The sequence below is a fragment of the Mobula birostris genome, chromosome 20 (assembly GCF_030028105.1).
Source record: "Mobula birostris isolate sMobBir1 chromosome 20, sMobBir1.hap1, whole genome shotgun sequence".
In the NCBI taxonomy this organism is placed as follows: Eukaryota; Metazoa; Chordata; class Chondrichthyes; order Myliobatiformes; family Myliobatidae; genus Mobula; species Mobula birostris.
Window position 1 is genome coordinate 13,983,168 of NC_092389.1, and position 22,531 is coordinate 14,005,698.

Genomic DNA, 22,531 nt, shown 5'->3' on the forward strand with positions numbered 1-22,531 from the left:
AGTGTAGGTGCTCGGCAAAGAGGTGTCCCAATCTATGTTCGGTCTCACCGATATACAGGAGGCCACACTGGGAGCACTGAACATAGCACTGACCAACAGACTCACAGGTAAAGTGTCGCCTCACCTGGAAGGACTTTTTGGGGCCCTGAACGGTGTAGGGGCAGGTGTACTCGTCATCTTTTTTCTCCAGTCCTGTCGAAGGGTCTTGGCCTGAAATATCCACTGAACTTTTTTCCATAGATGCTGCCTGGCCTGAAGTTCCTCCAGCATTTTTTGTGTGTGTTGCTTGGATTTCCAGCATCTGCAGATTTTCTCTTGTCTGTGCTACTTCCTACACCCATGCAGAGCTCATCGACTTCATCACCTTCGCCTCCATCTTCCACCCTGCCCTCAAATTTGCCTGGTTTATTTCCGACATCTCCCTCCCCTCTCTCAATCTCTCTGCCTCTGTCTCTGGTGACCGTTTATCTACTGATGTCTATTATAAAGCCATAGACTCTCACAGCTACCTGGATACTACCCATTCCCACTCTGTTGCTTGTAAAAACACAATCTCATTCTCTCAATTCCTCCATCTCCACTGTATCTGCTCTCAGGATGAGGCTTTTCATTCCAGAATGAAGGAGATGTCCTCCTTTTTCACAGAAAGGGGCTTCCCTTCCTCCACCATCAATGCTGCCCTCAACCGCATCTCTTCCATTACGTGCACGTCTGCCCTCACCCCAACCTCCCGCCAGCCCACCAGGGATAGGGTTCCTCTTGTCCTCACCTACCACCCCACCAACCTCCACGTCCATCACATAATTATCCGTAATTTCTGCCATCTCCGGCAGGATTCCACCACCTGCACATCTTTGCCTCTCCACCCCCACCCCACTTTCTGCTTTCCGCAGGGATCGCTCCCTGTGTGACTCCCTTCTCCATTCATTCCTCCCCACTGATCTCCCTCCTGGCACTTATCCTTGCAAGCGGAACAAGTGCTACACCTGCCCTTACACCTCCTCCCTCACTACCATTCAGGGGCCCAAAAAGTCCTTCCAGGTGAGGCGATACTTCACCTGTGAGTCTGTTGGGGTCATCTACTGTGTTCAGTGTGCCCGGTGTGACCTCCTGTATATCAGTGAGACCCGATGTAGATGGGTGACATTAAGAAATTAAATAAAGGGATATCATCAGGGTTGATATTGTTAATCATGCCTGAACTGAATAGAGACTGACACAACAAAGCAGACTGAGAGATCAAGAGCTCATCTTTGTCATATAAAAAGTCAGTTCAAAGGTCTTATAACAGCAATATAGAATCCGTCCTTGTGCTTCTGGTACATGTTTTTAAGCTTTTATATTTCCTACCCAATTGGAGAGGGGGCAAGAGGGAATGGTCAGGGTGAGAGGAGTCCTTGATTATGTTGGCTGCTTTCCCAAGGCAACAGGAAGTATAGATGGAGTCAATGGATAGGAGGTTAATTTTTGTAGTTCACTGGGATGTGTTCACAACTCTCTACAATTTCTTGTGATTTTGAGCAGATCAGTTGCTGTACAAAGCTGCGATGCATCCAGATTGGTGCATTCTTTAAAAATTGTAGAGGGTCTTTAGGGACATACTGAATTTCCTTGGAGGCCCGAGGAAGTAGAGGCACTGGTGTGCATTCTTGGCCAGGGAATCAATGTGATTGGACCAGGGCAGTTATTGGTGATATAGAAAACTAGGAACATGAAGCAATGTGCCTGAAATATACAGCAGGTCAGGCCGCATCTCTGGCATAAGGAGCAAAATTATAGGTTCAGCCCCTTCATCAAAGCGTCAAAGAGATCGTTTAAGTTTTGGAGAGCATACAGTTGTGCACCTGAAAAGATGCTGAGGGAAAAGGAGAAGGAAGACTTCAAAATTATGCTTCAGGAGGATGCAAGTTAGAAAATTGGAGTATGTCCGAACAGGACAATTTAGACCAGTTTGTTTAAAATCTGTCATAATAGTAATGCTAATGCTTTAAATTTGTAAACTAAAGATAATTTACAAACTGTCTTGGTAAAGGAAATGATTAGACTCATGAATTTCAGAAAGGGAGGATGATCTTAAGAAACCTAACTGACTTCTCGAAAGAAATGATGGATAAAATGTCAGAACGGTGCGGCTATGGCCCAAGTGCAGAGTGAGAGACACTGACGCGGGTCGATAGTTCACAGATTTTAATGTGAACGGAGTTAAAGGGAAGAGCAAACAAGAAACACTTGGCCAAACAGGGCCGTTAACTAAAACTCTCAAATGGAAAACGAAGTCTACACTGTGGCTGAAAAGAACAACTAAGTATAAAACGAATACCGCTAGTCTTCAGAGTCAGTTGACTGGACAGTCCAATTTCTCAGGCAAGGCCAAATGCAGGCAGTGAAGTGTTGCCGTGTTCCAGGTTCAAGTCCTGACAAGCACTACGACGGAATGAATGGAGTTAAATACTATCACAATGAAATAATAATTAGCTGGTATGTACATATTCATGAGCGCAATTGCCGAATCTGCTGCGCTGCTGAATCTGTGGTTGTGACATAAGATGGGCTAGGAGCCGAATGGATGTGGCTTACATACGGTACATTTTCAGTAAAACACTTACAAAGGTCACCACATGAGATTACCGTAGGGAAGCAAATTGGATTCAAAACAATCTGATGGTAGGAAACAGCAAGTTAGAATTCAGGATGACTTGATGACTCAATGAGAATGAGAAGGTAATGAAGCTGGTCATTACATGAAGGGTTTGTGTAAATCGGTGGTTGATGGCCACTGCAGACTTGATGGGATGAATGTCCTGCATGGAATTATTTGTCTGGATAGCATGCAAGCATCAAGTACAAAATGCTGGAGGAACTCAGCAGGCCAGGCAGCATCTATGGAAAAAAGAACAGTCAACGTTTTGGGCCAATTTGCTTCTGTTGACTGTACCCTTTTCCATAGAAGCTGCCTGGCCTGCTGAACTCCTCCAGCATTTTGTGTTTGTTGCTCGGATTTCTAGCATCTGCAGATTTTCTCTTGTTTGTAGCATGCAAAAAGCTTTTCACTGCATCTCGGTACATGTAATAATAATAAAAAAACAACTACCAATTACCTCTCTACGGCAAAGTCTCAGCTGGGGTGGAAGTCAGTAGTGCATACTGCCCAGGGGTTCATCTTTGTGTACTTGGCTCCAGGGAGTACAATTCAAACTTCCAGTTAATATGAGAAATAATTAATTATAAAAAAATGAATTGACAATATGGCAGAATAGGTTTAAGAAGTTGGAATTGTTTACAGATGACACTGGGAAGATTGATGGGGTTTTTGGTTCTTTAAAAGGTGTTGATGAAGGGCCATAAGCTAGAGTCGGTAACAAAATTGAAGCCCTTGGATTTAGCTGGACGCCAGCATCAGGGATAAGGAACTGGTCAGAAGGCAGAATTGCGGCGCAGTTAGTTGTCAGGCTGCAGCAAATTAAGCAGCGGTGCCAACAAGGGGTCAGGGTCAGTAACATTGGGAATTAAAGTTCACATCATTGCCATTCCTTTCCAACCTATTGTGTGGCCTATGCAACGTCCTTCCATGTCAAAGTTGGAACTTCCTCCACTCTCGGAAGGGATGCCTGGCCAGAGGGATAGTCTGCCATTTGCAGGCATGCCCCATAGAGCTTCAGTGACATGCACTCTGCCTGCCCCTGAAAGGTTCACTATCCTTCTCCTTGGCCTTTCTCCAGCATGTAAAATCTTCACTTCAAATTGTTTGTAGCTGAAGACGAACTTGTCTTCTCATTTTCCCTCTGACCTGTTCAATGATCAAGTCGAGTTTAATGTCATGTGCACAAGGACAAAGCTGGTTAGGGTTGTGCAGGTCGGTTCAAGAACATAACAGTTATTGGAAAGTTGCTGTTCCTGAACCTGGTGGTATGGGACGTCAGGCTTCTGTAGCTCCTGACCAGTGGTGTCAATGAAAAGCTGGCATGACCCAGGCAGTGTGATTCTTCATGATAGAACATAACAGATAGAATATAAAACATAGAACAGTACAGGCCATTCGGCCCGCAATATTGTGCCAACCTACTCTGAGGTCAATTTAACCATTGCCTCCTACATAGCTGTCCATTTTTTTCTATCATCCATAGGGTTAGATGCCGCTTTCTTGAGGCAATGCCTTGTATAGATGTTGTCAATGGTGGGGAGGATTGTGACTGTGGTAGACAGGGCTGTGTCGACTACCTTCTGCAACCACCTACACCCCTGTGCATTGCAATTGCCGTACCAGGCTATCATGCAACCATTTACTTTCTATAATGTATATGTCGAAATTCCCCAATTGTTCATTGACAGACACTCTTGGTCATGAAGTGGGGTTTCATGAATAATGCAAACAGTTGGCAGCAGCAAGGAAGCTGCCAACTGTGGCCTATCTTGCTCATAGTTATGCGGTCTAGATCTAACCAGAGCAAACTTCAGCACAGTTGGCACCCAACAGCTGTATTGCCATTGGCTGACTTAAATGAAGCAGGTCAGTGGTCAGTTTGTGTAGGAAACATGTATCTATTTTCTGTCTACTTGTATTGTACTTTGTGCTGTGCATCTATGATGGGTGATTTGTCACATAGGTTGGGGCGTAGTAGATGTGGCTAGTATAGTTACATATTCATGTTTTGTCTTTCATTCATTTTTAGTCTGGTTAGAGTTAGAGGCAGCCAGGAATGATAGTTTTTCATTTAAATTCGCTTCACTTAGTTACGCTTGGCTTAAGTATGATTGAATATGCTCAGGCTGTATATTTTCTTGTATCGCTAGTTTAGTTTCATGAGTTTTATCGTTACAAGATAGCTTGTCTTTGCTGGTTTCTCAATAATGAATCCAGAAACTTTCTTCGACTTTAAAACATTGTTATTTGCGGAGGGTGTCACACAGTGTCATTTTCCCATTCTTGTCTCTGAGCGGTTTCGGTTAGTTTGTGATAACGTGACAGTTTGCATTCCCAAATGGGACTTCAGTGTGCACACATCCACGTCCATTTCTGTGTATTGGGTTGCGTGTTCCCTCCAGCCACCAGTCCCTGCTCCTCCACTGGTGGGGCTTCTAGCCCCTTTACACTCAGGTGAGACTGAAGCATATTGACTCAGCTAGTGCACCGTCCGCAGGAGCGCAACAGCAAAGTCCCCTGTGTCCCTGGGTAGGGTTAGGGTTATGGTCGGGTGTGGTGGGAGGGGAAGTAGTTAACTGTCCATCCAGACTACACCAGTCACCACAACCATCGTGCTTATCAGGTACAAATTAAAGGCTCTATTTTTGGACAAGGTTACCATTCACTAGTTTCCAATATTACACAGACATGGAGCATACATTATGTATTATTACCATTGTAGTATTTGTTATTGTATATGTATACTGCTTACACAGTGAACATCACACGAGTGAGGAATTTCGTTGCACCCTGCTGTATATGACAATAAACTAGCTTGAATCTGGAGTGAGCATATACATCACCATGAAAGGAGTGTGCAATCATTTGAAAAGCAATGCCTCAACCTTTGGACACCTGTCATAGTGGGAGGACTGTACCATATTGCAGACAAGCCTGAAGACACAAAATAAGTAAAAGATTCATTGTTTAGGAGTCTCAATCTATTTAGCAGCATGCCTTGGGTTGAGAAGTGCCCACAGAGAGTTGCCTCTGGGGAAAAATATTCCAGGTTTCCTCAAATGCTCCTGAGGGAGAACAGCAAAAAATATCAGTCTGAGATAGACAAAACCAGAAATGGCACCAATTCAACAAGGATGTCTCAGACTAAGGAGGGTCTGAATTGAAAATCTGAAGTGATGCAAAATCATTGAGAAGTGGTCATTTCCAGGGCTCAGTCCAGATAATGTTAATTACCAATGGTACAACACTGAAGGAAATGTGTTACATGAGTGAATTTCTTACAATATTTACAAAAATGTAAGTATACGAAGAGACGATTTCTATTATGAAAATAAAACATGCAAAAGTGATGGATCAAAAGGTAATTCAAACTTTTATTGTACATACTTCAGAAATTCAGACTCAAAAATATAATCAATGATATTGATATATTCCTCTTTGCAAAAAATAAAGAGAGTGGGGAGAGTTACATTTAAGCATTCCTTTATCTGTGCACCAAGAGGACAACAAAGTAAATTCTACTTATCAGTTAGTTCTGCAGATGCTGCCAGAAGTTGCCCCATAAAGTGGTGAGCTGGGTCTGAAGATCCTGCTGAACATTGCCTCCATTCAGGACAAGTCTCTCCTGCATCTCCTTCACATTCTGACTGATGATTTGTTTCAGCTGCTCAGTGTAGGGCGCCAGGTTCTGATGGAACTCCTCGATTCCCTGGTTAACATTGGTGTTGAAATTTTCAATGAATGGGCCCAGATTCTGGTCCATGTTCTCGTTAAGTTTAGCCTTCAGTTCGACGATGTAAGGGTTCAGCCTTTGGTTCAGAACATCCACATGCTCACTGACTTTTGCCTGGAGCTTCTCGGCATATGGTTCAACTATCTGGGACATTTCTCCAATTTGTTGGTTCATCTTGATCTGGACATCCTTGGCATAGGGGGCCAAGCTATTGCGAAGCTCCTGGACATTCTCATTAAACCTGGAGCGGAATTCAGCAGCTTTGGCAGCCACATCCTGCCTGAAGGTGTCCATGTTTTCATCAATCTTCATCTGGAGCTCCTCAGCGTAGGGAGTCAGGGCTTCCCTCAGGTTCTCTGTGCTCACTTCCAATCTGGCCTGTAGCTCTTCAGTAAAGGGAGTCAACTTCTGCCGAAGTTCCTCTGCATTCTTACGCAGCTGTTGGCCCAGGTCTTCAGCAAAAGGGGTCAACTTCTGATGAAATTCTTCAATGTTCCTGCTGATCTTCCGATGAACTCCATCAGCAAAGGGAGCAAGTTTCTCCCTCAGGTCTTCCAGCTGTTCTCTTATCTGCTGGCGAAGGCTCTCAATGTCGACTGTCATCTTCTCATGAAGACCATCGGTGTAAGGAGCCAACTTCTGTCGGAGATCCTCAGCATAGTCATTGACAGTCTGCAGATTATCCTGAATAAGGCGACTGGAAAAGAAGAGACAGTTGTTTCTTATTCTCGTTACAGGAAAGAGATACATTTAGACAGAGCTACGTACAAGGCTGGTTCTGAAACAAATGTACACTGGAAAGGAGAGCTTCTAAAGGACATTTTGGATCACAAAATCTTCTAAGGATAACTGTAGATGTTCATTGCAGAGGGAGGATGTGAGTCACACAATAGTTTTCATTCAATCTATTATTACCTATCTGTTAAGTTTTGCTGGGTATCTGTTCCACAAGCCCTGATGAGTTTACCCCTTTTATCATTTATTCTCATTCTTGTTTGTTTTTAAACTTGCTGAGGAACCTTCACTTTAATATTACAGCACAGTGGTTATGTTCCTGGTAAAACCAATCTACAAAACCATGACGATTAATCTGAAATAATGAATTCAGCTCCTCGTGAAAGACACTTACATTAGAGTAGATAAATAATACATCTGGAATTCAAGATATCACTCTTGTTATAGCAGATTGACTGTGTTATTATAGAAGTCCATAATGTCCTTAAGGGAAGGAAATCTGTGTCCATAGTTGAGACTTCACTGGCATCTTAAACTGGTCAATTAACAAATAGAGCTGGACAATAATGTTGGTGGGGATCAGATTCTATAAAATAATTGTAAAGAACCTCTCGGACTGTTGCAGTGCTCCAGTCCTAAGGCATGTCTGGCCAGCTCCTTGCTCAATAGACGTTGCTGATCTATTCTTAGTACCCATTAAAACCCCAAATGCTCACTTGAGTTGCTGTCCGATTTCTGTGCTCTGGATCAGCTCGACACTATCCTGGGCTTCCTCAGTCATTTGGCTGATGTAATTCCAGAAGGCATCTCGAACCTGATCTCCATTGCTCTCAGCCCGACAGCCTATGGGAAGGAAAATTTGAGGTGATCAGGGTAGGAACACAGCAGGAACATTCCACAACATCTACTGTTCATTCAACCAAATGATGCGTAACAAGACTTCACTCTGTATCTTGCTGATCACTCCTCTTTGGGGGTATACTGTAGCTGAATGAGTCATTGAGTAAAATCCCAGGTCTTTGATTATTTGTAACGGGGACTTACAACAAACCCAGTAAGGGGAGGAACAAGTTGCACCCAGGAGCCGATGTGTGGAGGAATGGACAATGCAAGGGGCTCCAGAATTCAGATCAGAGCTAAAATCAGGTGCACATCAGTGAAGTGAAGCTAGTGCGTCCAAGGTCAATCAAGAACCAGCTTTGAAGACTGGAAATGGCAATAAAACCCAGTCATCGTCTCAGAATAAGAGAACAGGAATATTTGAATCTCATACCTGTGAGAAAGGCAGCAGCCAGAAGCAGGAGGATTGCTTTGGGAAACATGGTGGTGTTCTCAAATGATATTGAGTATGACAGATTATTTCTATGTCCCTTTGCAGTCAATCTATGGAAAAAAAAATAACGATCAAAGTTATTCCAGAGTTTAAACCCAGATGGAAAATCTACCCGAGTATTATTGCCCCCTTCTGAACTCTATTTGTTATACATGAAGTCAGCATCCAGCCCTTTGAACCTGTTCAGTTATTGAGATCAAAGCTGATCATTGAGCTCACCACCATTTTCTGCATTGTCCCAATATACCTAGGTGCCCATGGCAACCAGAAATATATCCATTTCTGCTTTGAATGAGCTCAGTGACTGAGCCCTCCAGACTTCCAAAGATCTACTGACCTCTAAACATCGAACATAGAACAGTACAGCACAGTACAGGCCCTTCGGCCCACAATATTGTGCCGACCCTCAAACCCTGCCTCCATATAACCACCCACCTTAAACTCCTCCATATACCTGTCTAGTAGTCTCTTAAATTTCACTAGTGTATCTGCCTCCGCCACTGACTCAGGCAGTGCATTCCACGCACCAACCACTCTCTGAGTAAAAAACCTTCCTCTAATATCCCCCTTGAACTTCCCACCCCTTACCTTAAAGCCATGTCCTCTTTTATTGAGCAGTGGTGCCCTGGGGAAGAGGCGCTGGCTATCCACTCTATCTATTCCTCTTATTATCTTGTACACCTCTATCATGTCTCCTCTCATCCTCCTTCTCTCCAAAGAGTAAAGCCCTAGCTCCCTTAATCTCTGATCATAATGCAGACTCTCTAAACCAGGCAGCATCCTGGTAAATCTCCTCTGTACCCTTTCCAATGCTTCCATATCCTTCCTATAGTGAGGCAACCAGAACTGGACACAGTACTCCAAGTGTGGCCTAACCAGAGTTTTATAGAGCTGCATCATTACCCCGCGACTCTTAAACTCTATCCCTCGATTTATGAAAGCTAACACCCCATAAGCTTTCGTAAATACCCCATCTACCTGTGAGGCAACTTTAAGGGATCTATGGACGTGTACCCCAGATCCCTCTGCTCCTCCACACTACCAACTATCCTGCCATTTACTTTGTACTCTGCCTTGGAGTTTGTCCTTCCAAAGAGTACAACCTCACACTTCTCCGGGTTGAACTCCATCTGCCACTTCTCAGCCCACTTCTGCATCCTATCAATGTCTCTCTGCAACCTTCAACAATCCTCTACACTATCTACAACACCACCAACCTTTGTGTCGTCTGCAAACTTGCAAACCCACCCTTCCACCCCCACATCCAGGTCATTAATAAAAATCACGAAAAGTAGAGGTCTCAGAACCCTACAATCCGAATGTACTCTCTCCACCACGACCCTCTGCTTTCTGCAGGCAAGCCAATTCTGAATCCACCTGGCCAAACTTCCCACCACAGATGTAAGGCTCACTGGTCTATAATTACCCGGACTATTCCTACTACCTTTTTTGAACCATTTACAACATTCTTTCTTTTTGAAGTCCTTAATGGCACACCCCTTACTCTGAAACTCTGACCCCACCCTGGGATCCTAAACTCTTCAGCCAGAGAAAGTATCCTCCACACATCTAGTCTGTGACGAATCAGTTATAAAACCATAAATCACAGGAGCAGAATTGAGCCTTTTGGCCCAGCGAATCTGCTCGTCCATTCAATCAAAACTGATTTATTTTCTCTCTCAGCCCCATTCTCCCCATAATCTTTGATCCGATACTAATGAAGAACCTATCAAACTCCCAGTTAATTATACCCTGTAACATTACAGAAACATAGAAAGCTGTTCTTTAGTTTCTATGCATTGACCAATTGCCTGATCAGTGAAGCTGTCCATAGACAGTAGTTAAAAGGATAAGCAGGCAAGCTCGCTGCGGTGGAGGAAAGTGAGCATCAGGGCTCCTCTCACCTGTTTCTGCTGTGTTCTTCCAGGAGATCTGTGTGGCAGCCCACAGACGCTCACTCTATATAAGGGCACCTTATCAGCAGCTGATAACAAAGTTGATACATTTGTGTTCTCGTGGACTTTCCCTGAAAACCAGGAGAATGTGGAGCTTCCAACAAGAATGTTACTCTGAACTGCTGCCTTCACCATGACTCCAACTCAACCTGAGAGGGCAAATTCCATTCAAGATTAATTTTTCATTCCAAAGGCCATGGTTTACTACCTCTGTAACATTAGATCACTCTATGGACTTGGGGTGAGGTATTTTTAATGACAGGGAGAGTCTGTCATCATTGGCAGCTGATTAGGTAACCTGAGGACTTTGATTCGAGATCATCAGCAAAGGAAGCAGATGGGAGATGTAGGAATAATGAGTTGCTGGCGTCTGGAATGAATATTTGTGGAGTGGATGGAAAGAGTCTCCCCTTGCCTCCGCAGATAGATCGACAGGAAGCAAATTGTATGGCCGCTGGGAAAGTGTGATGATTGAAATTAATTCCTTAGACAGAAATGCTGGGCCTAACAAGGTCCTGTCTGAGATAAAGGAATCTATGATTTTGTATCGTTTTACCTGCTAAGGCCTTAAAAGTTCTCCATGTGAACATATTCACACAAGACAATCACTGTTGCTTAAGCCTGCGACCTCATGGTCACAGAGTCACACAGCACAGAAACAGGCCTTTGGCCAATGGAGTCCTTGACAAACAACAGTCTACATTAACACTATATTAACTGCATTTTTAAATTCTTCCCACGTTCCATTCAAATCTCCCCATATTCTAACCATCTATCGGCAATTTACAATGTCCAATAACCTACCAACCTGTCTGACTTTGAGGTGTGTGAGGAAAAGGAGCATTTGAAGAAAACCCACTTTGCTTCATGTACAACGTGCAAACTGCACACAGAGCCCTGAGTCCACTGCGAATCCAATGGGGAAAACAAAGCCCAGTGTCTGTGAATCTACAAGTTCACTGGACGCTGGAGGCCCAGAGGCCTGTCCTGGGGTTGGGCAACGGTTTGTTTGTGTGTGTGGGAGGGAGGAACAGGGATTGTTTTGCTGTAGTTGTTTAGTTGCTTGTGTGTTTTGTCTTGCTCTGCCGAGCGTTGTGGGCATGTTAGGTTGGTGACTGCAGTCTGTGCGGATTGGTAAAAACATATCCTCCTCGCTGACGATCAACACTGGCGCACCTCGGGTGTGTGCTTAGCCCACTGCTCTATCTTTGTATACACATGACTGTGTGGCTAGGTATTAGCTCAAATACCATCTATAAATTTGCTGACGGTACAACCATTGTTGGTGGAATCTCAGGTGGCGACGAGAAGGCGTACAGGAGTGAGATATGCCAACCAGTGGAGTGGTGTCACAGCAACAGCCTGGCACTCAACGTCAGTAAGACGAAAGAGCTGATTGTGGACTTCAGGAAGGGTAAGACGAAGGGACACATACCAATCCTCATTGAGGGATCAGAAGTGGAGAGAGTGAGCAGCTTCAAGTTCCTGGGTGTCATGATCTCTGAGAATCTAGCCTGATCCTTACATATTGATGTCATCATAAAGAAGGCAAGACAGTGGCTATACTTCATTAGGAGTTTGAAGAGATTTGGCATGTCAACAAATGCACTCAAAAACTTCTATCGTTGTACCATGGACACCATTCTGACAGGCTGCATCACTGTCTGGTATGGAGGGGCTACCGCACAGGACCGATAGAAGCTGCAGAGGGTTGTAGATCTAGTCAGCTCCATCATTGGTACTAGCCTACAAAGTACCCAGGACATCTTCAGGGAGCGGTGTCTCAGAAAGGCAGCGTCCATTATTAAAGACCTCCTGCACCCAGGGCATGCCCTTTTCTGACCGATACCATCAGGTAGGAGGTACAGAAGCCTGAAGGCACACACTCAGGATTCAGGAACAGCTTCTTCCCCTCTGCCATCCTATTCTCAACTGAACTTTGAAGCTTTGGACACTACCTCACTTTTTTAATATACAGTATTTCTCTTTTTGCACATTTTTTAATAATCTATTCAATATACATAATTGTTTTACTTGTTTATTTATTATCATGTTTTTATTTAATTTATTTTTTCCTCTCTCCCTGTGGATTATGCATTGCATTGAACTGCTGCTGCTAAGTTAACAAATTTCATGTCACATGCCAGTGATAATAAACCTGATTCTGATTCCGGTGTTGGAATGCATGGCACCATTTGCGGGCTGCTGTAGATTGTGTTGGCTGTTAATGCAAACATTTGTTTTGAAGTACAAGTGATACATAGATGGATCTGAATCTCACGGTGTCTAAGTTCAGGGTTGAACCCAGTTGGTGACACTGAGATGGATAGAAAAGGGGTTTGTTTTGTTGCTATTGTCTCTTCTAATTTGCTGTCGTTGCTCCTTGTGTTATTTATTGGAACATATTGGGCCAGTGATGTTGGTGATGGAATGCGTGGAAACAATTGCAGGCTGCCTCAGCACACCCTTGGGTTGTGTTGGGTGTTAACGCAAATAATGGAGGATGACCATGTGATAAATAAATCTGCATCTGTCTCTCTCGAAATGCCTTCTTTTCTGCTACACTGGATTATATGCATCCAGAAACTCTGTTTGCACTTGCTCCAATTCCATTCACTCTCACTCTCTGACCTTTTAATTGCACCTAGAGACTTGATTGTTTTGTATTTAATATTTCAATTATACTTGAGTAATCTTGTGTGTGTGTGTATATATACATACAAAAATATATATATAGTTTGATTTAAGTATTTTGTTCGTTTAAATAATTGTGTTGTTATATATGTGTGTATGTATGTGTGTGTGTATATATATATATATATATATATATATATACATATATATAAAATGATATATACAGTTTGATGAAGTAATCCTGTTCGTTTAAATAATTAATTACGGTTTCATGTAAAAATGCATTAATTGTAACTGTCATCACGCTATCACGTGATACAAGAGCGCCTCGCTTAAAGGCAAAGCGAGACCTATATTTCGGACTCTGTATCTTCCTTTGAATTACTTCAAGTTTTGAAGTTAGAAAACATAACGGTGCTGATTAGGTATTTTAAAACGAACCCGAGACCTCTACCAACCTGTTAAGCGTAGCGGGCCGTTCAAAATAAAGTAAACACAGCAGGTGCACCGTCGAGTGAAAACCCACCCCAACGTGAGGAGAGACGGCCGAATTTAAAGCGAATGCAGCCAGCACGTGCTTTTCGGAAGGGAACACACGATCGAGGTTTTTTTAAAATGGAGTAAACGGAAGAACTTGGGGATCATAAACTGTGAGTAGCGAGTGATACTACGCATTAAAAAATCAGAAATGGCTGGTTGCTTCGGAAAGATTGACGAGTTTGATTGCTCAAATGGCTCATGTACTGAACTATTGGGACAGTATTTTGATGCAAATGAAATAGCCAATGAGAAGCGAGTGCCAGTTTTGCTAAATGTATTGAGTTTAAAGGCATACAGTTTTCTTCGACGTTTGACTGCTCCGACCAAACTATCAAGTCTGAGTTTTGCCGCTATTGTAAAAGTGATGCAGGAACACTGAGAACCCAGGCCATTGTTTATTGCAGAACACTTTAGGTTTCATAAGCAGAATCAAAAAGAAGGGGAGCCCATTTTGGCATGGGTGGCTGAATTGAAGAGACTGCCTTCCATAATGGGCTTAATGATGCACTGAGAGATTGCTTAGTTTGTGAAATCTAAAAGAAAGTATTCATCAGCAGCTCCTAACTGAGGCGCAGCTTACGTTCCAATGAGCAGTGGAAATCACTGTTTCATTGGAAACCGCAGAAAAACAATTGAGTTGCAATCAGGAATGAAAGTGAGCATGAAGAATACTGAGATGCTGCAGTTGAAAACAGCCTGGCTGACCAAATTATGTTATTGTGGCAGTGGAATAGTTGAGAAGGAAAATAAATCAGCCATGATTGAATGCTGAAGCAGATTTGATGTGTCAAATGGCCTAATTCTGTTCCTATGTCTTACGGATCTTGCACTCCAGACATTGAAGTTAGCAGGTTCAGTGGCCTGCTGAAATGACCTGTTCAATAATACATACAGGATTGAAGTTATGTTAGAATCTTTGAAACACTGATTGAATTACTGATGTTAAGTATGGTCGAAAGACTTTATGAAGGCTGTCCAAGCTGCAGAAGGAGCAGATTTCCATCAAAGATATGGCAGAATAGGGCAGGTGTGATTTCAATAAGTATCTCCAAAAATTGCGTTGCACCAATGCTTGTCAGAGATATTTGGAGTAATTGGGGAAACGTGTGGGAAAATGGGATGTAGTGGGTTGGATGAATTGCTTTGTTTTGTGCAGTATGATTTACATAGTTCTAGTGATAACTATTTTTGACCATGTAAAACTTCTCAGATATTAAAGTTTTATTGCAGGTATTTTATAGTTCACACTCCAAAATTTCAGTATTTGATTTTAATACTTTTCAGTCGAAAAACAATAAATAATTTTGACATATTACCATTTGAGACAGCAAGAGGACCCCTGAGTCTTGACACACAGTTTGATAGAGCCACATTCTACATCTCAATTAGTTCTGCAGATGCTGCCAGAAGTTGCCCCATAAAGTGGTGAGCTGGGTCTGAAGATCCTGCTGAACATTGCCTCCATTCAGGACAAGTCTCTCCTGCATCTCCTTCACATTCTGACTGATGATTTGTTTCAGCTGCTCAGTGTAGGGAGCCAGGTTCTGATGGAACTCCTCGATTCCCTGGTTAACGTTGGTGTTGAAATTTTCAATGAATGGGCCCAGGTTCTGGTCCATGTTCTCGTTAAGTTTAGCCTTCAGTTCGACGATGTAAGGGTTCAGCCTTTGGTTCAGAACATCCACATGCTCATTGACTTTTGCCTGGAGCTTCTCGGCATATGGTTCAACTATCTGGGACATTTCTCCAATTTGTTGGTTCATCTTGATCTGGAGATCCTTGGCATAGGGGGCCAAGCTATTGCGAAGCTCCTGGACATTCTCATTAAACCTGGAGCGGAATTCAGCAGCTTTGGCAGCCACATCCTGCCTGAGGGTGTCCATGTTTTCATCAATCTTCATCTGGAGCTCCTCAGCATAGGGAGTCAGGACTTCCCTCAGGTTCTCTGTGCTCACTTCCAATCTGGCCTGTAGCTCTTCAGTAAAGGGAGTCAACTTCTGCCGAAGTTCCTCTGCATTCTTATGCAGCTGTTGGCCCAGGTCTTCAGCAAAAGGGGTCAACTTCTGATGAAATTCTTCAATATTCCTGCTGATCTTCCGATGAACTCCATCAGCAAAGGGAGCAAGTTTCTCCCTCAGGTCTTCCAGCTGTTCTCTTATCTGCTGGCGAAGGCTCTCAATGTCGACTGTCATCTTCTCATGAAGACCATCGGTGTAAGGAGCCAACTTCTGTCGGAGATCCTCAGCATAGTCATTGACAGTCTGCAGATTATCCTGAATAAGGCGACTGGAAAAGAAGAGACAGTTGTTTCTTATTCTCGTTACAGGAAAGAGATACATTTAGACAGAGCTACGTACAAGGCTGGCTCTGAAACAAATGTACACTGGAAAGGAGAGCTTCTAAAGGACATTTTGGATCACAAAATCTTCTAAGGATAACTGTAGATGTTCATTGCAGAGGGAGGATGTGAGTCACACAATAGTTTTCATTCAATCTATTATTACCTATCTGTTAAGTTTTGCTGGGTATCTGTTCCACAAGCCCTGATGAGTTTACCCCTTTTATCATTTATTCTCATTCTTGTTTGTTTTTAAACTTGCTGAGGAACCTTCACTTTAATATTACAGCACAGTGGTTATGTTCCTGGTAAAACCAATCTACAAAACCATGACGATTATTCTGAAATAATGAATTCAGCTCCTCGTGAAAAACACTTACATTAGAGTAGATAAATAATACATCTGGAATTCAAGATATCACTCTTGTTATAGCAAATTGACTGTGTTATTATAGAAGTCCATAATGTCCTTAAGGGAAGGAAATCTGTGTCCATAGTTGAGACTTCACTGGCATCTTAAACTGGTCAATTAACAAATAGAGCTGGACAATAATGTTGGTGGGGATCAGATTCTATAAAATAATTGTAAAGAACCTCTCGGACTGTTGCAGTGCTCCAGTCCTAAGGCATGCCTGGCCAGCTCCTTGCTCAATAGACGTTGCTGATCTATTCTTAGTACCCATTAAAACCCCAAATGCTCACTTGAGTTGCTGTCCGATTTCTGAGCTCTGGATCAGCTCGACACTATCCTGGGCTTCCTCAGTCATTTGGCTGATGTAATTCCAGAAGGCATCTCGAACCTGATCTCCATTGCTCTCAGCCCGACAGCCTATGGGAAGGAAAATTTGAGGTGATCAGGGTAGGAACACAGCAGGAACATTCCACAACATCTACTGTTCATTCAACCAAATGATGCGTAACAAGACTTCACTCTGTATCTTGCTGATCACTCCTCTTTGGGGGTATACTGTAGCTGAATGAGTCATTGAGTAAAATCCCAGGTCTTTGATTATTTGTAACGGGGACTTACAACAAACCCAGTAAGGGGAGGAACAAGTTGCACCCAGGAGCCGATGTGTGGAGGAATGGACAATGCAAGGGGCTCCAGAATTCAGATCAGAGCTAAAATCAGGTGCACATCAGTGAAGTGAAGCTAGTGCGTCCAAGGTCAATCAAGAACCAGCTTTGAAGACTGGAAATGGCAATAAAACCCAGTCATCGTCCCAGAATAAGAGAACAGGAATATTTGAATCTCATACCTGTGAGAAAGGCAGCAGCCAGAAGCAGGAGGATTGCTTTGGGAAACATGGTGGTGTTCTCAAATGATATTGAGTATGGCAGATTATTTCTGTATCCCTTTGCAGTCAATCTGTGAAAAGAAATAACGATCAGAGTTATTCCAGGGTTTAAACCCACATGGAAAATCTACCCGAGTATTACTGCCCCCTTCTGAACTCTATTTGTTATACATGGAGTCAGCATCCAGCCCTTTGAACCTGTTCAGTTATTGAGATCAAAGCTGATCTTTGAGCTCACCACCATTTTCCTGCACTGTATCAATATCACTAGGTGCCCAAGGCAACCAGAAATATATCCATATCTGCTTTGAATGAGCTCAGGGGCTGAGCCCTCCAGATTTCCAAAAACTGACTGACCTCTAATTTACAATATTCCTTCTTTTTGAAATCCTCAATGGCACACCCCTTACTCTGAAAATCTGACCCCACCCCAGGATCCTAAACTCTTCAGCTAGAGAAAGTATCCTCCATAAATCTAGCCTGTGACATGTCAATTATAAAACCATAAATCACAGGAGCAGAATTGAGCCTTTTGGCCCATCGAATTTGCTCGTCCATTCAGTCAAAACTGATTTATTTTCTCTCTCAGCCCCATTCTCTTACATTCTCCCCATAAACTTTGATGCCCTTACTAATGAAGAACCTATCAAATGCCCAGTGAATTATACCCTGTAACATTACAGAAACATAGAAAGCTGTTCTTCAGTTTCTATGCCTTGACCAATTGCCTGATCAGTGAAGCTGTCCATAGAGAGTAGTTAAAAGGATAAGCAGGCAAGCTCGCTGGGGTGGAGGAAAGTGAGCGTCAGGGCTCCTCTCACCTGTTTCTGCTGTGTTCTTCCAGGAGATCTGTATGGCAGCCCACAGATGCTCTCTCTATATAAGGGCACCTTATCAGTGGCTGATAACAAAGTTCACTCTATATAAGGGCACCTTATCAGCAGCTGATAACAAAGTTGGTACATTTGTGTTCTCGTGGACTTTCCCTGAAAACCAGGAGAATGTGGAGCTTCCAACAAGAATGTTACTCTGAACTGCTGCCTTCACCATGACTCCAACTCAACCTGAGAGGGCAAATTCCATTCAAGATTAATTTTTCATTCCAAAGGCCATGGTTTACTACCTCTGTAACATTAGATCACTCTATGGACTTGGGGTGAGGTATTTTTAATGACAGGGAGAGTCTGTCATCATTGGCAGCTGATTAGGTAACCTGAGGACTTTGATTCGAGATCATCAGCAAAGGAAGCAGATGGGAGATGTAGGAATAATGAGTTGCTGGCGTCTGGAATGAATATTTGTGGAGTGGATGGAAAGAGTCTCCCCTTGCCTCCGCAGATAGATCGACAGGAAGCAAATTGTATGGCCGCTGGGAAAGTGTGATGATTGGAATTAATTCCTTAGACAGAAATGCTGGGCCTAACAAGGTCCTGTCTGAGATAAAAGAATCTATGATTTTGTATCGTTTTACCTGCTAAGGCCTTAAAAGTTCTCCATGTGAACATATTCACACAAGACAATCACTGTTGCTTAAGCCTGCGACCTCATGGTCACAGAGTCACACAGCACAGAAACAGGCCTTTGGCCAATGGAGTCCTTGACAAACAACAGTCTACATTAACACTATATTAACTGCATTTTTAAATTCTTCCCACGTTCCATTCAAATCTCCCCATATTCTAACCATCTATCGGCAATTTACAATGTCCAATAACCTACCAACCTGTCTGACTTTGAGGTGTGTGAGGAAAAGGAGCATTTGAAGAAAACCCACTTTGCTTCATGTACAACGTGCAAACTGCACACAGAGCCCTGAGTCCACTGCGAATCCAATGGGGAAAACAAAGCCCAGTGTCTGTGAATCTACAAGTTCACTGGACGCTGGAGGCCCAGAGGCCTGTCCTGGGGTTGGGCAACGGTTTGTTTGTGTGTGTGGGAGGGAGGAACAGGGATTGTTTTGCTGTAGTTGTTTAGTTGCTTGTGTGTTTTGTCTTGCTCTGCCGAGCGTTGTGGGCATGTTAGGTTGGTGACTGCAGTCTGTGCGGATTGGTAAAAACATATCCTCCTCGCTGACGATCAACACTGGCGCACCTCGGGTGTGTGCTTAGCCCACTGCTCTATCTTTGTATACACATGACTGTGTGGCTAGGTATTAGCTCAAATACCATCTATAAATTTGCTGACGGTACAACCATTGTTGGTGGAATCTCAGGTGGCGACGAGAAGGCGTACAGGAGTGAGATATGCCAACCAGTGGAGTGGTGTCACAGCAACAGCCTGGCACTCAACGTCAGTAAGACGAAAGAGCTGATTGTGGACTTCAGGAAGGGTAAGACGAAGGGACACATACCAATCCTCATTGAGGGATCAGAAGTGGAGAGAGTGAGCAGCTTCAAGTTCCTGGGTGTCATGATCTCTGAGAATCTAGCCTGATCCTTACATATTGATGTCATCATAAAGAAGGCAAGACAGTGGCTATACTTCATTAGGAGTTTGAAGAGATTTGGCATGTCAACAAATGCACTCAAAAACTTCTATCGTTGTACCATGGACACCATTCTGACAGGCTGCATCACTGTCTGGTATGGAGGGGCTACCGCACAGGACCGATAGAAGCTGCAGAGGGTTGTAGATCTAGTCAGCTCCATCATTGGTACTAGCCTACAAAGTACCCAGGACATCTTCAGGGAGCGGTGTCTCAGAAAGGCAGCGTCCATTATTAAAGACCTCCTGCACCCAGGGCATGCCCTTTTCTGACCGATACCATCAGGTAGGAGGTACAGAAGCCTGAAGGCACACACTCAGGATTCAGGAACAGCTTCTTCCCCTCTGCCATCCTATTCTCAACTGAACTTTGAAGCTTTGGACACTACCTCACTTTTTTAATATACAGTATTTCTCTTTTTGCACATTTTTTAATAATCTATTCAATATACATAATTGTTTTACTTGTTTATTTATTATCATGTTTTTATTTAATTTATTTTTTCCTCTCTCCCTGTGGATTATGCATTGCATTGAACTGCTGCTGCTAAGTTAACAAATTTCATGTCACATGCCAGTGATAATAAACCTGATTCTGATTCCGGTGTTGGAATGCATGGCACCATTTGCGGGCTGCTGTAGATTGTGTTGGCTGTTAATGCAAACATTTGTTTTGAAGTACAAGTGATACATAGATGGATCTGAATCTCACGGTGTCTAAGTTCAGGGTTGAACCCAGTTGGTGACACTGAGATGGATAGAAAAGGGGTTTGTTTTGTTGCTATTGTCTCTTCTAATTTGCTGTCGTTGCTCCTTGTGTTATTTATTGGAACATATTGGGCCAGTGATGTTGGTGATGGAATGCGTGGAAACAATTGCAGGCTGCCTCAGCACACCCTTGGGTTGTGTTGGGTGTTAACGCAAATAATGGAGGATGACCATGTGATAAATAAATCTGCATCTGTCTCTCTCGAAATGCCTTCTTTTCTGCTACACTGGATTATATGCATCCAGAAACTCTGTTTGCACCTGCTCCAATTCCATTCACTCTCACTCTCTGACCTTTTAATTGCACCTAGAGACTTGATTGTTTTGTATTTAATATTTCAATTATACTTGAGTAATCTTGTGTGTGTGTGTATATATACATACAAAAATATATATATAGTTTGATTTAAGTATTTTGTTCGTTTAAATAATTGTGTTGTTATATATGTGTGTATGTATGTGTGTGTGTATATATATATATATATATATATATATATACATATATATAAAATGATATATACAGTTTGATGAAGTAATCCTGTTCGTTTAAATAATTAATTACGGTTTCATGTAAAAATGCATTAATTGTAACTGTCATCACGCTATCACGTGATACAAGAGCGCCTCGCTTAAAGGCAAAGCGAGACCTATATTTCGGACTCTGTATCTTCCTTTGAATTACTTCAAGTTTTGAAGTTAGAAAACATAACGGTGCTGATTAGGTATTTTAAAACGAACCCGAGACCTCTACCAACCTGTTAAGCGTAGCGGGCCGTTCAAAATAAAGTAAACACAGCAGGTGCACCGTCGAGTGAAAACCCACCCCAACGTGAGGAGAGACGGCCGAATTTAAAGCGAATGCAGCCAGCACGTGCTTTTCGGAAGGGAACACACGATCGAGGTTTTTTTAAAATGGAGTAAACGGAAGAACTTGGGGATCATAAACTGTGAGTAGCGAGTGATACTACGCATTAAAAAATCAGAAATGGCTGGTTGCTTCGGAAAGATTGACGAGTTTGATTGCTCAAATGGCTCATGTACTGAACTATTGGGACAGTATTTTGATGCAAATGAAATAGCCAATGAGAAGCGAGTGCCAGTTTTGCTAAATGTATTGAGTTTAAAGGCATACAGTTTTCTTCGACGTTTGACTGCTCCGACCAAACTATCAAGTCTGAGTTTTGCCGCTATTGTAAAAGTGATGCAGGAACACTGAGAACCCAGGCCATTGTTTATTGCAGAACACTTTAGGTTTCATAAGCAGAATCAAAAAGAAGGGGAGCCCATTTTGGCATGGGTGGCTGAATTGAAGAGACTGCCTTCCATAATGGGCTTAATGATGCACTGAGAGATTGCTTAGTTTGTGAAATCTAAAAGAAAGTATTCATCAGCAGCTCCTAACTGAGGCGCAGCTTACGTTCCAATGAGCAGTGGAAATCACTGTTTCATTGGAAACCGCAGAAAAACAATTGAGTTGCAATCAGGAATGAAAGTGAGCATGAAGAATACTGAGATGCTGCAGTTGAAAACAGCCTGGCTGACCAAATTATGTTATTGTGGCAGTGGAATAGTTGAGAAGGAAAATAAATCAGCCATGATTGAATGCTGAAGCAGATTTGATGTGTCAAATGGCCTAATTCTGTTCCTATGTCTTACGGATCTTGCACTCCAGACATTGAAGTTAGCAGGTTCAGTGGCCTGCTGAAATGACCTGTTCAATAATACATACAGGATTGAAGTTATGTTAGAATCTTTGAAACACTGATTGAATTACTGATGTTAAGTATGGTCGAAAGACTTTATGAAGGCTGTCCAAGCTGCAGAAGGAGCAGATTTCCATCAAAGATATGGCAGAATAGGGCAGGTGTGATTTCAATAAGTATCTCCAAAAATTGCGTTGCACCAATGCTTGTCAGAGATATTTGCAGTAATTGGGGAAACGTGTGGGAAAATGGGATGTAGTGGGTTGGATGAATTGCTTTGTTTTGTGCAGTATGATTTACATAGTTCTAGTGATAACTATTTTTGACCATGTAAAACTTCTCAGATATTAAAGTTTTATTGCAGGTATT

At 42.8% G+C, this 22,531-nt stretch overlaps 2 protein-coding genes across 2 annotated transcripts; both read right to left on the minus strand.

The window, feature by feature from the left end:
* Positions 1-6,170: 6,170 nt before the first annotated feature.
* LOC140185466 (uncharacterized) lies at positions 6,171-8,431 on the minus strand. Its single transcript, XM_072238802.1, has 3 exons — positions 8,383-8,431; positions 7,826-7,952; positions 6,171-7,071 (listed from the first exon to the last, which is right to left on the minus strand). Exons 1-3 carry the CDS (start codon positions 8,429-8,431, stop codon positions 6,171-6,173), a joined length of 1,077 nt encoding a protein of 358 aa, XP_072094903.1.
* A 6,375-nt stretch (positions 8,432-14,806) lies between these two features.
* On the minus strand, positions 14,807-17,217 carry LOC140185468 (uncharacterized). Its single transcript, XM_072238803.1, has 3 exons — positions 17,169-17,217; positions 16,612-16,738; positions 14,807-15,857 (listed from the first exon to the last, which is right to left on the minus strand). The coding sequence occupies exons 1-3, from the start codon at positions 17,215-17,217 to the stop codon at positions 14,957-14,959; spliced, it is 1,077 nt and encodes a 358-aa protein (XP_072094904.1). The 3' UTR covers positions 14,807-14,956.
* Between the last annotated feature and the right edge of the window lie 5,314 nt (positions 17,218-22,531).

What these genes read in the sequence shown, in the direction of transcription:
- LOC140185466 (XM_072238802.1), bottom strand. Translation starts at nt 8,431, where the DNA reads ATGTTTCCCAAAGCAATCCTCCTGCTTCTGGCTGCTGCCTTTCTCACA. An exon ending in GGCTGCTGCCTTTCTCACAG is followed by an intron (nt 7,953 to 8,382) that starts GTATGAGATTCA and finishes TCCTTCCCATAG; the next exon opens with GCTGTCGGGCTGAGAGCAAT. An exon ending in GAAATCGGACAGCAACTCAA is followed by an intron (nt 7,072 to 7,825) that starts GTGAGCATTTGG and finishes CTTCTTTTCCAG; the next exon opens with TCGCCTTATTCAGGATAATC.
- LOC140185468 (XM_072238803.1), bottom strand. Translation starts at nt 17,217, where the DNA reads ATGTTTCCCAAAGCAATCCTCCTGCTTCTGGCTGCTGCCTTTCTCACA. An exon ending in GGCTGCTGCCTTTCTCACAG is followed by an intron (nt 16,739 to 17,168) that starts GTATGAGATTCA and finishes TCCTTCCCATAG; the next exon opens with GCTGTCGGGCTGAGAGCAAT. An exon ending in GAAATCGGACAGCAACTCAA is followed by an intron (nt 15,858 to 16,611) that starts GTGAGCATTTGG and finishes CTTCTTTTCCAG; the next exon opens with TCGCCTTATTCAGGATAATC.